The sequence below is a fragment of the Protopterus annectens genome, chromosome 9.part0, assembly GCF_019279795.1.
Source record: "Protopterus annectens isolate FY-2018-M chromosome 9.part0, PAN1.0, whole genome shotgun sequence".
NCBI lineage: Eukaryota > Metazoa > Chordata > Ceratodontiformes > Protopteridae > Protopterus > Protopterus annectens.
This window is the reverse complement of record NC_056743.1, coordinates 1,712,929,888-1,712,947,424: the sequence shown is the minus strand read 5'-3', so window position 1 is coordinate 1,712,947,424 and position 17,537 is coordinate 1,712,929,888. Positions and strand designations below refer to the sequence as shown.

Genomic DNA, 17,537 nt, shown 5'->3' with positions numbered 1-17,537 from the left:
CTACTACTAAAAGTTTCAGCAAATTGGACTGAAGCCCACCTCCTTCCTCAAAAAAAAAACAAAACAGCTATTCAATCAGCACTCATCCAGTACTATCCATCCGTCCAGCAGCAGAACCCCGATCAATGACATCAGCCTCAGTGACAAAACCCATGTGCTTTAAGGACAGCTCACGACCTTCTTCTTAATTGCTTCCTGAGGTACTGCAACATTATAGCGACTGGAGTGAAATTTCATGACATATCTGTGTAACTAAAGTCTGCTCTAGCAGTCTGTTTTATCACTTCCTTTTGACATGTTCTAGTAATAAAACTAATAACATGTGAATACTACAGTGGCTCAGTGGTTATGAGCTGTGGCTCGTAGCTTCAGGGTCTGTGGTTCAGTCCTGATCTCTGTTCACTTGCTGTATGGAGTCTACATGTTCTTCCCTGTCTCTTCATGGGTTTTCCCTGGGTACTCCTGTTTTCTCCCAAAAACTTACTGATAGGATACTGTGAAGTCCCTTATATACTGCATTTACATTTGCTTTGAGATCTGGGTCATGGCTGAAAAGGGTCTATGAAGCCAATCCACTTACCTGGTCAGAAAACTTATAACTTAAATCTTACATGGTTAGTATCTTAGTTTTATAGAAGCAGAAATAAATGCTACAGTTCTCATTTCATTTTCTTGTATGAATACAATTTTTTTTTTATTTCAGATCCACCTGAAATGCCAACCATTACAGTCACTTCCAGCGAAAATACAAGATCAAACATTACAATAGTGTGTTCTGCTGACAGTATCCCAGCTGCAGTGTATAAATGGACGTACCCCCTGAGTCATAATGTGCAGGTTAAATCAAACACTATCCTAATCACTGAACCCACTCACATCAACAATGGAGAATATTCGTGTGAAGCTGAAAACAAACATGGCACACACAGAGCTGAGATCAACCTTGAAATTCCACGTAAGTATACAATTTCATCTTGCATTGGAAGTAACAATACCAGCATCATCTCAAGGAGATAACGCATCAAAGTGTTTTAATTGTTTAGATTGGGTCTATATTAGCAAATTGAAATGGCACTTACCCGAACACCTAATGATCAACACATAATCATCGAACTGCAAAAACTACGAACGGCCACTTCAGAGAATTTTTTCCCAGGGGAAAAAAAATGCTTGGCTGTAGAGTGATCTCGGAGTTGGTATGGGGGGAAGAAGCCCCCCACTTTCATAGGGTTTGACAGGGTGGTTGGGTTTTGGTCAGCCAAGTGATTTTTTCCCCCTGGGAAAAAATATGCTGATGTGGCCATTCATAGTTTTTGTAGTTCTATGATTACATGTCAGATCATTAGGTGTCTGGGTGACATTTTGATTTGGTAATATAGACCTGTTTAAATTATATGTTGTATTCAACTAACAAGAGGAGGATATGGTTTTTGATATTATCAGTCAACAGTGAGGCTAGACAGGTCTCAAAAAACAAAACATGGTGCTACAAAGTAGAAAGTTATAATTGGCAATGAATCGTTCACCATATATTATTCTTTGTCATTTTAAGATCCATGAAAAAACTGCAAGTTTGGTTTAACTTTGAATGTGAACATTTCTACTTATTACCCAGGTGTCTTGATTTCTCATATTCACTGTTACAATTTTATTTTGTAGTGAATTTAAAGTAAAAGAGAAATAATACCTATTAGTCTTAGAGTATTTTGATTATGGAATGAACTTGAAAATGTCCCCATCCATTGCACGCATCCTGTTACAGCTGTATTTGCCAGAGCATTGTTAGGGCTATGATTCCTTCCTTGCCTTACACACAGATTTTGCTGTTTAAATCAGGAAAAAGTTTTGTTTCCATAATAACTTTCAGTTTCCATTTCCCAGAGTGAAAATCATGCAATGAATGAACTTCTGTATGCAATGACACCAATGATCTTATCTGGTTAATAGCTGTCTAAATAAATAATATAGCAACAATTGAACGTGAGATTTAGGATACCATGTAGCAGAAACAGGGGAAATCCCATGTAAATCACAAGAAGGAAGGAAGGAAATGGCATCACAACATTTATAAAGGTTGCTTTTTCATATTTCCATTGCAGCAGTTCTCAGAAATCTGTATGTGTTTCTGTTCTTGCTAATACAGTTATATTTGTCTGATGTCCATCTTTTATATCAGTAATTATCTGTGGCTCTTACATTCTGACTTCCCAAATGCTTGCACTTATTTTGAGGAAGTGATGTTTATTGCTCTTTCAAAAATGGAATTTCATCAGTCATCAAATAATGGTCCCTTGTTTGCCCGTCCCACCCAGGCCTGATCCCTTGCTTAAATTGTATTCTCTGAAGGAAATGAGAGAAATGAGAAACATTGCATAAACATCCAAATATTTTTGGAGCATTATGAAAGTAATATCTGGACACAGTATCAATACAACCTGTAATTTGCTTGAGCTAAAGCACAGGGATCATTTTTTTCATAAAAAAGCTGTCGGTTGTACAAAAAGCATTCTAGAGCAGTTTAGGAATCGCAATAGTAAGAAAATTCAAGACCATACAAGACAGATATAATAATAATCATTGTCAGTAGGAAGAATTAAGATGTGGGCACTAGGCTGTATAAGTACTGCTTTTTAACATAAACTGTGAAGGTCTCGGAGACCAGCAAAGATATGAAATGATCTAGACAGTGTGGCAGTGCTAGCAATAATATGTTTTTGATGTGTGAGGGTCATTGGAGGAGGTCTATGGTTAATTGTCAAAGGCAATATCCATTGAACAGCTTTTAAGTGAATACTAACTGTCAAACATGTATTTTGTCATATAAGCTCATCATCGTAAATCCATTCATCGAATACTCACAGTCGGCCAATAGATTAACACTGGACATTCGTTATGTGGGGGGCTGTGCCCCCATACCCCCACTAATTATATATACCCACTCCAAGATCACTCTATGCTGGGGAAAGGGCAGGTTTGCTACCCTGTACTGAAGATTGCCAACTATATTGTCTACAATGATTAACCATAGACCCCACTGGAGGACCATGGGGACACCGGGAATTTTGTCTGGGGGAAGAATGAATCACTAAACTTTTAGTAAGCTATGCAAACCTTTACTTGGCTGATATAAGACCCTATTGCAAACTGTAGAGGGAAACTGAGAAGATGAGGAGTTGTAGCAGATAGTTGGAGTTGCAATAGGGAGCAAAAGCTGCACTAACTGGAACACAAAGTAAGGTGAAAGGGACAGTCTTAGACATAGAAATCCAAAAATGTGCATAAAGTACATTAATGAGAACAAGAAGAGGAAAATGAGTGCCACTGTTAAGGTAAATGATCGGTAGTTTTGAGGCAAAAGGGTTATGACTATGCATAGAGCGGGATCACAATTCACTTGTCACTAATTCAACTATTCACTAATTGTTATTTCTTTTAAAAATCTGTTTTAAAAATATAGCTTTCTAAACTTTTAATGCTATTCTAATCTACTACAAGAAGTCATTGAAATATTGTGTCTTTTGATTACTATGTTGGCACAGGGAAGGGTTACAGTCAGAAATTAAGAGGGTGATAAGGAGGCTGAGACAATTAAGAAGTGTCAATGAACAGGATGAGTTTAAGAGCAGAAGGTAATTAAGAAAATTCTTGCAAATAAATGTCAGGGACCTTGAAATTAATTAGCAGACAGAATTTTGGGACAGAGTGGCATGAGAGGAGGTATTAAAGGGAGATACATTATGATGGGATGTAGACATTAAGAGAAGGGAACGTGATTGGTTAGGGATGAAAAAGAGTAATAATTCTAATGAGTGCAAGTCAAGCATTATTCAATCAGCAAAAAACAGAAAAGTTATGTCCCCATGTGGTTATGTATTTCAAAATGAAGGCATATCTATGCATTGTCAAGGCATGTATGATCATGGGGCTGTAGACCTGAGTTTTGAATATTGAGATTCACTTGGTCATACTATGTGGATTGTATGGTGGTGCATTTCTGTTGGATTTTTTTTCCATTTTCCCTCTATTGTAGTGTAACTATGCAGACAGTGCAAATTTATGTTCCAGGAATGAGGAGGAGAAAAAACCCATGTGGAAGTACAGGGTAGCTTACCTACGCAAAAAAATATACATATATATATTTTTTGTGTGTGCATTTTTTTTCCAGTTACAGTGTAACTCACATTTTGTTCAGTCAATTGACCACAGGGAAACCAAGAAAAAAAAATGATAATTCACAGCAAAAAGTTGATTTGTCAGGACAAATAACAAAGGAGATAATTCCAGATTTGAAAAACTGAAGCATGTTATGACATTCATTGAAAAAGTACCAGTGCTTTGGGCTGATAGAGCAAGGAACAACAGAACAATGAAACAAAATGAGTGACTGAGAAAGTAGTGAAGGAAGCAAAGGGTCTAGACTTAAATGAAAGTTATGTTAAGAAAAAGGTACTGAGGTGTAGCAAAAGCAGGGAAAGATATGAGGAAATGTGATGGTCTTTTCTGAAATCCCAGAAGCCTAGGAAATTAAGTGAATTGGCTACATGCAGTGTTATTGCAGGAAGGCATGAGACAGAATCCATAAAAAAAAAATCACAGAGCAAAAGAGAATAAAATATTCCCATCATAAGAGGTCATGCAAGCATCCTAGCAAAGAACTTAACAGCACATAGCAGAAAACATATAGCCATTTTTGAACTCCAAATGGCCACTGATAGCTAAAGTAATTATAAATACTTCATGTTAAAAAGTTAAGAAATAACACCACCCATTTTATGGAACTGATTCACGATACCACCCATTCAAATCTCAGTGAAATAGCTGATATCCTAGCTAACACATTTAGTGCAAACTTCCCCTTGTTCACCATCGTAACTGATGCACTGATTCCTCAGGCCCCCTTGATCACCATCATAATTGATGCACTGATTCCTCAGTCCCCCCTTGTTCACCATCATAACTGATGCATTGATTTCTCAGTCCCTCCTTGTTCACCATCATAACTGATGCACTGATTCCTCAGTCCCCCTTGTTCACCATCATAACTGATGCACTGATTCCTCAGCACCCCCCCCCATCAAGATCAATGTGGAATAAGTCCTAGCAGCTCTTTCTTAAATGAAGACCACCACATCCATGGTTCCCAATAATACACAAGGGAAATATAAGAATTAGTGCTAAATGTTGCCTATCAGAATCTCTATTCTTCTTTAACATGAAACTTGCAATGTGCTACATCTGGAGGCCTGGAGAGCAGCCCTTACATGAGGGAGGTCCAACCTCTGGCCATGGCACTTATAGACCCATTAGTCGTACCAGCTTTGTTTGTAAAGCCATGAAACTTATAATTTCTGACCTCATAAATCTAGATGTTGATAATCTCTTAGCCTTGGATCCACATCAGGAAGGCTCTGCCAAACATAGGTCATGTCTTCTTAACCTTGTAAACATTTCAGAAAGGATAGGTCAGGCAGTTGATGGGATTATGCGTTACACTCAGCATACCTGGATCTGGCTAAAGCATTCTATACTATCTCCTATGCAGGCATAATTGACAAATTGGTGAACCTAAATTTCAATCCATAAATGTTAAGAAGGATAGCAAACTGATTATCAGACAGATCATATGTTGTCAGAGTTGCATGTGCCACCTCAATAAGTCAAAATGTCACAAGGCTTGGTGATGGGTCTTCTGCTACTTGATATTTATTTCCTCATACCTACAAGCCAATACCCTAGTTCTCTGGTTAACAACATTCACCTACAACTGTAAACTGGGGTTGTTATTCCAGCATCTGTTGACATGAAGGTAATCCAGGGTAGGCTGGACTATGCAAACAAGTGGTGAATGACAATGACCTCAAGCTAAATGTCAACACATGTAGTTACTTCACTTTGGTAAAAGACATAATTCCTCATCATACATAGAACCCCCCACCCCTTAAAATAAGGCTGTCAATAGAGAGCTAGGACCCTTTGGTAATCCATGTTCTTTGGTCACCATGTCTCCACTGCAGTTAGAAAATCCTTTTATCTGGTCCAACTAATAATCTACAGCATCTCATCCAGAATCAGAGAAGCATTGTTTCTATTGTACTCATGTCCTATCTGCCCCATTACTGTATATAATACCTCTTTTGGTCTATGCTTAGCAAAACATATCACTCAACTCGAGAGACCTCTGAGGTGTCTAACCAAAATAGTCATAGTCGTCAACTCCATTACTTATTCAGACTGACTGGTCACTCCCTGTCTTGGTATTTTGTTTCCTACAGACTCTTCTATAATGATCTATGTTTTGCTTTTTGGCTCTTGAAGGACTCTATCTTACTTTACCTACTATGTCTTTATACAACTATGGGTTCCTCAAACACATGTAGAAAGGTCCAGTGGCATAGCTGGACCAGTTCAATTAGCACTCCATGCCAGCCCCACAAACTAGCACTGCACTCCCTCAGCTCTTCAAGTGAACAGCAAAAAAAGGCCCATTCCACTTCTCCTACTCACATCAAGCAGGTGGCCAAATACATGCCCTTCCTCTCTGCCCCAGTTCTTCAATACAGCAAGCAAGAAAGAAAAAAAATGTCTGCAATCTGGTACCTTGCACTGCTAATGTAGGAGCCTTTCAGGTCCTGTTTCTGTGCCATGCCATCCATCCTCCCTCCTCAGATTTTACTTGAGAGGAGGGAAAGAAAGAAACAAACAAAATCTTTTTTTTTCTTTTAAACTGTAGCAAACTGCTTGCCGCAAATGTTTCCGTTTCTACCTTGCACAAATGTTTTTTTTTCCTGCAAATTTAGCAAGCAGTTGCTAGTGTAACAATTTAGACCACACAGGGAGTGCTACAATGCTCAGAGCTGACCAGAAATGCAATACTGGCTTTTAAAAGCTGGTATACACAAAAAGCAATTTGGTCTTGGATGGCCTGTTACACAGCCTAATACTTTGCTCCTGGGGTAGTTGCCCTCTTCTCCCCTCCCTAGCTATGCTTCTGAAAGAACCTAAATTTCTATCAACAAATTAATAGGGGCATGTTGGTGTGACAGGTGCTTTAGCCAGCATATTTACCTTGTATGAAATAAACTACCCCTACCTTTTAAGCAAGTACCTTTGCTACACTGAGGAGTAACTTAGGCAACTGAGTGGGCAGAGCACGCAGAAATTCTCCATGGGCCTACCTCATGAGGCATTTGTTGAACCAGGAGGAAAATGTTGATGTTGGATGTTTTGGCCAGGCTGAAAATGGCCTGATGACTGCCTATGAAATATGAAAAGCATGCTGGGTAAGTACCAGAGATTTCAGTATACTTAATGACTGGACAATGAGCATGGTAAAATACCGGGGAGAAGCCCTGAATAATAAACTGATCTGGTGCTTCCTGAAACCAGAAGAAGTAGCAAAAGAATGTTGGTGAGTGACTACAGTACCTGAGTCACTGGTTATTGGAAAAATTAAAGGCTATTAAGTAGAAGTCTAAGATGGATAAGTTAGAACTTCAGTCTTCTGTTTATGAATTCAGAATCATTAACTGTAGGAATCGAGAAACACAGAAATTTGTAAACACTGTGGTAGAAGTAAGCTTGGGTAGAGAATAAGATGCCAAATGAAGGAATATGGAAATCCTGTTCCTTAGCACAGAGGAAGGAATCAGTGTAGTGGTGCTGGAACCATTTGGTAATAGATCAGGGAAGGGAGGATAAGACAGCAACCATCATGTTCAAAATTCTAGGATTTGAGGAGAATGAAATATTTTTGGAGATGGAGAATTCAAATTTTATTAATTTCTCATGCTCACTTACAGTTATGAACGCATCCTGTTTAATTGCAAATGTGGTGATATGCTTGATAATTTGATGATACTAAATTATTTGAAAAGTTTTATTTACATAACTGAATCACCCATCTTCTCAATATGCCTCTGGTGCCATCTCCAGCTAACTCATACATAATCTGAGTTAAATAGCTTTACTATATAAAGAGAAATAACATTCACAAATGCATCATTTTCTGACCAGAAATTCAGGTTTCCTGTTTTTCCATAGGAAAGCAAGCATTATTTAAGTTAGTCTTACAGATAAGACAGCGATATAAGGTTCCGTTCATCTGCCCAAGTTGGTGACAGCTCAGGTGAATGTAGAAGGTGAGTCTTACTGGAAAGAAGAGTAGGGAAATTCCTCTGGTGTCTTCATCAAATTTCTTCCGTCTGTATAAATAAATAAATAAATAAATAAATAGACTCCAGTTCTTGAATTAGGATCTGCAAACATTAAGGGGCACAATAAGCATTCATTCCACTATCATGCAACCCCCCCTGCCCTCACTGTACTGCGACCTCTCACTAAGTAATGCCATCATTCCATGATCTTATGACTCCGACTGCTTGAGCACTGCAAATGATCGATATTCCGAACATTTGACCAAAGGAATGTATCTCGATTAGTCAGCCCATAAGCTGTGTGTACTTAATATATTATGCACTGCTTTAACTGAAAACCTTTATAACTCTTTCTGCGTCTTGCTTCATAATCAGAGCATCGTGAATTCATATTTGTTTACCACTGCTAACCGTGCTTTATAATACAAAACCATCTGCTTCAATGAACTGTAAATAAATAAGCTTTATGTACACTCAGTGCTTTTTGTTGTGAAGCCATCTGTTTTAGTGTTAATCAGTGTTCTCAGCTCTCTCTGATTTTGTAGAATGTCCATTTTGTCTCATATTTTTGGTCTGCTCCTCTTAAAAAATATGTTTTTCTAGTAAATCACTGAGGATTGCAGTAAATAAATAACACTTGAGATTCAGATTTTATACCCTACAGAAAATGTAAGCTAATGAAAAATCTTTTATTCTAGCAACTTTCCAAGCATATAAGAGCAAAATTTAAAACGTGTACCTAATTTTGGGCTTTTGTCCCCATTATTTTTTGAGTTTGACTGAGCTAAGAGGTTAAGAGATATGGTGTTGATCACCAAACAATATGTTTCAGATTATCTATAAAAATATATCTGCATCTCAGTTGTAACTATATCTGGTAAGTAAATTGGTAGTCCCACATTTGTGTCACAATGCCTTATGCTGTTGTTGTGTCTTTTGGCTTTTCCCAGTTAGGGGTCACCACAGCGGAACTCCGGTCCGCTAATGATTGGTAGTTGATTTTTACGTGCCGAGTTACCAGCCCTGATGCACAGCCTTCAACGAAGGTATGCCCATTCACGCATGTCTCCATGCAGAAGATGCTCTAGCTGATAATCGAACCGGACAGCATCTTACTGTGAGGCGACAACGCTACCGCAGCACCACCATCACGTATTTTGTCACAATGCCTTATATTGTATTGAATTAATAGGCAGTGTCTTTCATTGTCTTTACCCAGCTAATTCCTGTCTGATTTTCTCTCTCTCTCTCTCTCTCTCTCTCTATGACTGAAGGTGTGCCAAGAGTCCCCACACCCCCCAAACATACCTCAACAATTCTTAACTCAGAAATCTGGACAAAGGCAAAACTAACAGGGGCCAAAGACCCAAAATCAGTTACAGATTTTAAATATCAATCTTATATACACTTACAAATTTATTGAATAATAAATTTTGCGTAAAAAAAAAGCTGGACATTCTGCAAAAATCTGGACAGTTGAGAGGTGTACTTCCCCCAAACATTCTTTCTAATTAAAAAAGCAGTCTGTTGTAAAAAAAAACTCCTGCAAGAACCATAAATAAAAGCAAGTGATTATCAGGGCCAAATAAATTAACAGGATTATACTGCACTCCAGATAAGACTCAAAATATCTATATTGGGTTTATCAGTATGTGTTCTGTCACAAAATCATAAAATACTACGAACACTATAATTTCTTGTTTTTCACCTGACATTTGGCAGAGTAAAGGCCTAGTAGACTTTTGAACAATGATGGATAGTAACTTGATGTAATGCTTCCGACTGACATGACCAGCAAAACTGACTTCATTATCATATGGAATACAGCACTATTTATTTTTATTTTAAAGATGGTTAATTTCTACTCATAACTGAAAATTGAGTGTGCTCTGCACCAGGAAGAAGGGAATAAAACTTCCACCCTCACTCCTGCTCCTTCCAATATCACTTAAATAAATAGACTTCTAAAAGTGCGCCGGTACTTACCTTTTATTTTATCTGTTGCTAAGCTAGGTAAGCCCAGTTGCCTTGACTACAGTTTGCAGCTCATTAACAGCTCACAGCCTTAACCTTCAGTAACCATCAAACTCATGCCAGCAATTCGAAAGGTTTTTGCAATTTGTAGTCTATTTAAGAGAACTTTTGGAATTTTGTAGTCACAAAACCTCTCCAGTTTTGACTATGTCAGTTTATTAGACATTCTTCAACAGCGTTTATAGTGACCACTTGTGACGGATCCACACAGTTTACCTGATTTTTGATGCCCTAAGCCATTGAACTGCTGTGTGTTTGTAGGTGTGCTTGATGTTAGATTGATATGCTGTTAATTGAATAAATACATGATATGCTGCTTGATGTTATATACATACATGAAACCTAAAAGAATTATGCTTTAAAGGCAAGCCTTGCACACTGTCTGGTATAACTGAACTTTAGTTAACCTTTGGAGTTGTTTGCCAGTTTAAAAGTTGTTTACCAGACAGAGGGGGACTTCAAAGAGGAACTATACCACAGGTGTGTGGGCAAACGGTTTTCTGAAAGGAGGAAGTAATGTATAAAACTAGACATTACGGGGCTTGTTGACAACTCAGGAAATGATTTGTAATGTTTTAAAACAGTTCATTAGCTCATGAATAAACTGGTGATCTAAATATCATCAGCTGAATGATTACCTAATGGCCTAGGTGTAATCAATTGAACCTATTGACCCTATGCCATGCTCAAACCTATAAAAGGCTCAGAGGTTGGTAATAGACTGGAACTCATCATCATCCGGATTTGATTGAAGCAAGAGCCTGAACTGAGCATACAGCATTGCCTGCCAGTGTCGGCCCTGTCTTGACTGAACAGATAGCTGTACTGAATAGGTTTGGAGTCCCCCTATCAGTGGCAAAGATGATTCTCTTTTTGCATATGCTTGTAAGTACATGATTTAACAGTTTTTATAATTGTTAATGTGATAGGTCATAGGTTAGGTTTTGCATAAGTACATGATTTAACAGTTTTTATAATTGTTAATGTGATAGGTCATAGGTTAGGTTTTGCATGTGATAGGTTTTTTTGCATATTGACTAGTCAATTGCTTTTTTTTGTTACAAACCTTAATTGTTAAAAGCTAATAATAAAATTGCTAAAGTTTGAGCCTTGGTCTCTTGTGTCATCTCTAATACTGTATTAACCACAGAATTTAGTAACCTGACCACAACAGCTGGCGTAGTCGGCAGGATCTGTGGTTTGCAGTGGATATGTCACAACAGCCAATGTTTTTTCCATTTAAGCACCTAGGTGTAGGGTTAAATAAGAAACATTCTGTAAATGCCAAAAGTAAGGGAGGGGCAAATGTTGAATTTCCAGCATTGTTTGGGAAATGGGACCCCCTTGCTAGGGCATTGAGTCAGGTTTCACCTCCACCTTCCCCTAAGTCCTCACCAGTAAACCCAGTAGACCCTGAGGAGCTGGCAAAGGCCTTATCAGGTTTAAAACTGGAGGATAAGGGAAAGAAGGTGAAAGAGGGAGTGGGAGCAGCTGGATGGCTGTTCTTTGAAGTAATACAGGAGTCCCTCTTGGCTTGGTTTCTTCGGGTCTGGGATACAGGGGGAGAGAAGGGGTGGAAATCCCCAATGGAAAAAATGGAAGCAAATTGACTAGAAGGCGGGTCCCCAGTAGCTAGAGGCACAGTTAGAGCCATTACACCTGGGGACCGACGCCCCTACGTGCCTCTTACCATTTTTTGGAGGGGAGGACCACAACACGTAATGGCTTTAGTAGATACTGGATCAGAAATAACTATTTTTGCAGGCAACCCCCGTAAATTCCGTGGACAGTCTGTGGAGATTGATGGATATGGGGGGGCAAAGACGATAGGTGTCAAAACCAAAGTAAGAATAGCCTTTGGGGATGGTATTCCTAGTGCCATTGTAGCAGTGATAGCTCCTGTACCAGAACACATTTTAGGAATAGATGTTCTAAAGGGTAGGACCTTAGAAACTACAGTAGGGCCATTTAGATTTGGAGTACGGCACTGTTCAGTCAATGCAGTCAAGGCTGTTGTTCGAGGTGATGCCAAGTGGGAACCTTTGCATATTCCCACACCAAAAGTGGTGACCAACATCAAACAATATCGTGTTCCAGGGGGCCATTCAGAAATTACTGAAACAATCCAGGAATTACTTCGTGTTGGCATACTCGAACCAACTGTGAGCCCATTCAATAGCCGGTGTGGCCTGTCAAAACCTGATGGTTCCTGGCGTATGACAGTAGATTATCGGGCTTGAATAAGGTGGCCCCACCTTTAACTGCAGCAGTGCCGGACATTGTTACCATTGTAGAGACTTTCTTCTTCTGCTGGGCCGTACCATGCAGTTTTGGACTTGGCAAATGCTTTCTTCTCCATACCTATAGCAGAAGAGAGTAGGGCTCAATTTGCATTTACCTGGGAGGGTAGGCAATATACCTTCCAGGTACTTCCACAAGGATATCTACACAGCCCAACCCTTTGCCATGGGCTGGTGGCCAGAGATCTGGCTAAGTTGCAGTTAAATAAAGTGACTGTATTCCATTACATTGATGACATCCTGATTACAGGAGAAAAGCCGGATGTGGACATTGCATTGAAAACAGTGATTGAACACCTTCAGAGCCGAGGGTGGGCAATAAATGAGGATAAAACACAGCAGGGAACATCAGTGAAATTCCTGGGTATGATATGGAATGGAGCAAAAAGAGAAATACCTGCATCGGCCTTAGAAAGCATTCAAAAGATTGCAGTCCCAAAAACAAAACAGCAGGCACAAGCCTTTTTGGGAGCAATGGGCTTTTGGAGAGCCTTTGTACCACACCTTGGGCAAGTTTTACGACCTATTCACTATGTGACTAGAAAGAAATGTGACTTTCAGTGGGGTCCTAAACAGCAGATGGCCTTCGAGGAAGCGAAAAAAGCCTTGCAACAAAGTGTGGGACTGGGTCCAATAGACCCACAGCAACCTTTTATTTTGGAAGTGACTGTTGCTAATAATGTCATGTCCTGGGGATTGTGACTTCTACTGGAAGCTGGGAAGAGCGTTGTTTGCAGTGACTACCAAACCCACCTTGACATGGAATTTGACCAGCACAGAATACATCAGAACTGTTTGTAGATTAAACTGTGACAGACATCCAGAGAAATGCACTGCCAATCCTGCTGGGGGCTTATATCAGAGACTGAATGAATCAAGATTTTCTCTGGCTGAGTCTCCATTAGATTCTTCCTGCATAGCCGAATTTCAAAGGGAAAACAGCACTGCAGAAACCAGATCTCCAAATTTGGAGATATATGCTATGGACAACAGTTCAACTGTATTTGATGGTTTAGGACATATAGTAAGATATACAAGAGGATGCAAAACTGTAAGTAGTGCTAGAATTGTTCAGCATATTAAAATGATAATTAATATGACCGCAGTAGATATCACTACTAGACATTCACAATGCAAATCCACCAACTTATGGCCAATTAACTCCCTACGCTTGAAACATAAGCGTTACCGATATAAAAAGAACAAACGTGATGTCACAGGAATAATGGGAACTGCTTTAGGAGCAGTTGGGACAGGTACAGGATTTCTGAATAGCATAGACATTGACACCTTGAGAAGTAAATTAAGCCGTTTAGGTGGAGATCTAAACATGGCTTTTAAGCTATTAGCTGATCATGATCCCGAGCTTGGTCAAAGAACAGTAGATAGTGTTATAACTCAAACTGTCATGTGGAGATGGATAGATCATGCTAATATGTATACAGAACAGGTTTTGAACAACCTTACTACAGAATTAAATCAGAGCTTTTGTATTTTATCCCAATTGGCTGCCAATCAGCAGTACCTGCAGTTCATTCAGGTGTGGGGCAAAACGACCAAGCCATTGGCAAAATGAATTGCGATTGTATAATTGGTTAAAACCATTAGATTTCACATGTGAAAATGACTCTTGCATATTGATCTTTGATTATCTTGCTAGTAAAAGGGAACAAAACAAGTTTGTCCATTTGTAGCATTGCCTCTGCAATTCGGAAGTAATTGGTGGGTGCCTCAGATAGAATCTAATCTCATTGATTATAATGATATGCCCATTGATTTAGCAGGATGTGAGACCTGGCCCCAGGGTGGGTGTGCATGCTAATTAAAAGAAAGCCTCATCCATGTTTACATAATGGGACTGGAGAATGTGCTTGGCATAGATATATAGTGAATGGGACAGACATTTATCAACTCAATGATACCACAGCTTGTGTAGTATCCTCCTGTAAGCTGGCTTGGAGTGATGGAACAATCACAGACAGTGGAGCACATTGTAAAAGTAATGTACATGCAATCATTGATTTTTGTACTGGGGAATTGATCAGATTGACTAGATGGATGGACATCACATTAAATGCTAGCATAGAACCATTGCACACTTTTAGATGGCCATCTCTAGTCCACCCGGACTTTAAACAAATTAAGCAGGAAGGGCAAGCTGTACTGCTCCTGCTGAATAAGACTTTACATGATGCGCATCAAACTGTAATTAAAATGATTAAAGACAAAGGTACCATTCTTCAAATTGCAAATGAAATTCAAGACATGTCTGTTTCACATTGGTATAATATTTTTATGTGGTCACCAAAGGCTTCTGCCTGGTTTAACTTGCTTTTACACCCTTTACTGCTGACCACAATAGTTTCAGTGTTGTTCTGCTTAATTTCCTGCTGCATTTATTGTAAGGTTATGAAAAAATACAATAAGATGCTGTCAATTTTGCACATTATTAGAAGCACACAGCGATCATTGCTTAGTGCAAGGGGTGGCCTGTGACGGATCCACACAGTTTACCTGATTTTTGATGCCCTAAGCCATTGAACTGCTGTGTGTTTGTAGGTGTGCTTGATGTTAGATTGATATGCTGTTAATTGAATAAATACATGATATGCTGCTTGATGTTATATACATACATGAAACCTAAAAGAATTATGCTTTAAAGGCAAGCCTTGCACACTGTCTGGTATAACTGAACTTTAGTTAACCTTTGGAGTTGTTTGCCAGTTTAAAAGTTGTTTACCAGACAGAGGGGGACTTCAAAGAGGAACTATACCACAGGTGTGTGGGCAAACGGTTTTCTGAAAGGAGGAAGTAATGTATAAAACTAGACATTACGGGGCTTGTTGACAACTCAGGAAATGATTTGTAATGTTCTAAAACAGTTCATTAGCTCATGAATAAACTGGTGATCTAAATATCATCAGCTGAATGATTACCTAATGGCCTAGGTGTAATCAATTGAACCTACTGACCCTATGCCATGCTCAAACCTATAAAAGGCTCAGAGGTTGGTAATAGACTGGAACTCATCATCATCCGGATTTGATTGAAGCAAGAGCCTGAACTGAGCATACAGCATTGCCTGCCAGTGTCGGCCCTGTCTTGACTGAACAGATAGCTGTACTGAATAGGTTTGGAGTCCCCCTATCAGTGGCAAAGATGATTCTCTTTTTGCATATGCTTGTAAGTACATGATTTAACAGTTTTTATAATTGTTAATGTGATAGGTCATAGGTTAGGTTTTGCATAAGTACATGATTTAACAGTTTTTATAATTGTTAATGTGATAGGTCATAGGTTAGGTTTTGCATGTGATAGGTTTTTTTGCATATTGACTAGTCAATTGCTTTTTTTTGTTACAAACCTTAATTGTTAAAAGCTAATAATAAAATTGCTAAAGTTTGAGCCTTGGTCTCTTGTGTCATCTCTAATACTGTATTAACCACAGAATTTAGTAACCTGACCACAACACCACTCCTTCTTGATCATTTTATATTCATGTAAACTACTGTTCCATGCATAGACTTTAGACATACAGCTTATGATATCCTACAGAAAGGCCTCACTGAGACCAACGACTGGTGTCAGAACCATGGCCTTAAGCTCAATTCCAAAAAATGTGTCATCATCCCCTTTGGGAAAAACCCAGTTCCCATGAATTACCACATCAATGGTAGTCCACTAAACATAGACGGTGTTATAAGAGATCTGGGAACACAGGTTGACAGCAGCCTCTCTTTTGACCAGCACATTGCCACTGTGGTCAGAAAGTCTTTCTATGTGGCACATCTCATTACTAAGGGTTTTGCATCCAGGAAGAAAGAGGTCATTGTCTCCCTCTACTCTTCCCTCATTAGGCCAGTCATCGAGTACAGTGCCCATTTGGCATGTACCTCACTAGACACCTAAAACAACTGAAGAGGCCACAAAAGTACCTCACAAAGAGGATCCTAGGCCTTAAACACTTGTCCTGTATCGACAGACTCCAAAAAAACCTCCAACTATTCTCTGTCTCATATCGCCTACTTAGAGGCAATCTCAGCTTGACATGCAAAGCCATGTCTGCTCCAGCTCTGTTAGAAATGCAACATCTAAAGAAATCCCAATCCCTCCGCACTACACACTCCAGTGACCTTGACCTCATTATCACAATCAACAGAATATGCTGAAGGGACAGGTTCAAAACCCAGAGACTGCCCTTGCTATGGAATAGACTTCCCATACATGTCAAACAAAGCACCTCACTGGCCCACTTCAAGAGAAACCTTGATGAGTGTTTGGGAAATAGATAATTCACCCCAGGGATCACTCCCAGGGTAATCCTGTGGGCTAGGTTTGTAAAGGCTCCGGGGCCATTAGCCTAGTACACACCTATGAATCTATGAAACTATTTTAAATGCACAACCGAACACATTTCTACTACATCTTAGCACCATACTTAAGTTGTACGCTCTACAAAGAATTACTACATTCCACATTTTACTGTACACAGGCATGTTATTTTTCTCCCAACTCTACATTACAATGCGATATTAACAATAAATTAAACATAGTGTTATTTGTACATATCCATTACTGAAGATAATAAGTAATGTCTTTCAGGCTTCTACATTGCTGCCTTAAAAGTGTTAAATTGCATCATTTATTGCAAAACTTGCCTATATGTAGATATTTCATTTACTTAATTTATTTAATTTAATTTACTTTAAGCATGGACATGTACTACAATTTTTCCTTTATCTGAAGTAACAAGAGCAGACCATTTGGAATCTTAAACCACTTGCCAACACTGAAAAACAATTATCTACATTCAGACACTTGACTATATTAATACAAATTAGGTTCTTCTCACATGTCCAAGAAAAAAGTATCTCACTCAATTGCTCTTCATACTGCAAAAGACTCGAGCCATGGCATGCATGATAAGTGATGTGTTCTGTAGTCTGTAAATTTAGATAGGTAGGGGTTCTATTCTCACTGCGGACAACTGTGTGTGCCTCTCGGTGCAGAAGAATATAAGTGTGAATCCCACACAATGACTTCCACAATG

General features: G+C 39.0%; 1 protein-coding gene across 1 annotated transcript in view; it reads left to right on the top strand.

The window, feature by feature from the left end:
• The window catches only part of LOC122812228 (intercellular adhesion molecule 5-like), a 469,151-nt gene that overhangs the window by 301,209 nt on the left and 150,405 nt on the right, over positions 1–17,537 (top strand). Inside the window, exon 7 of the mRNA XM_044084581.1 lies at positions 704–955. Within this exon, the coding sequence (XP_043940516.1) occupies positions 704–955 (252 nt within the window). The remainder of the gene's footprint in view (positions 1–703; positions 956–17,537) is intronic.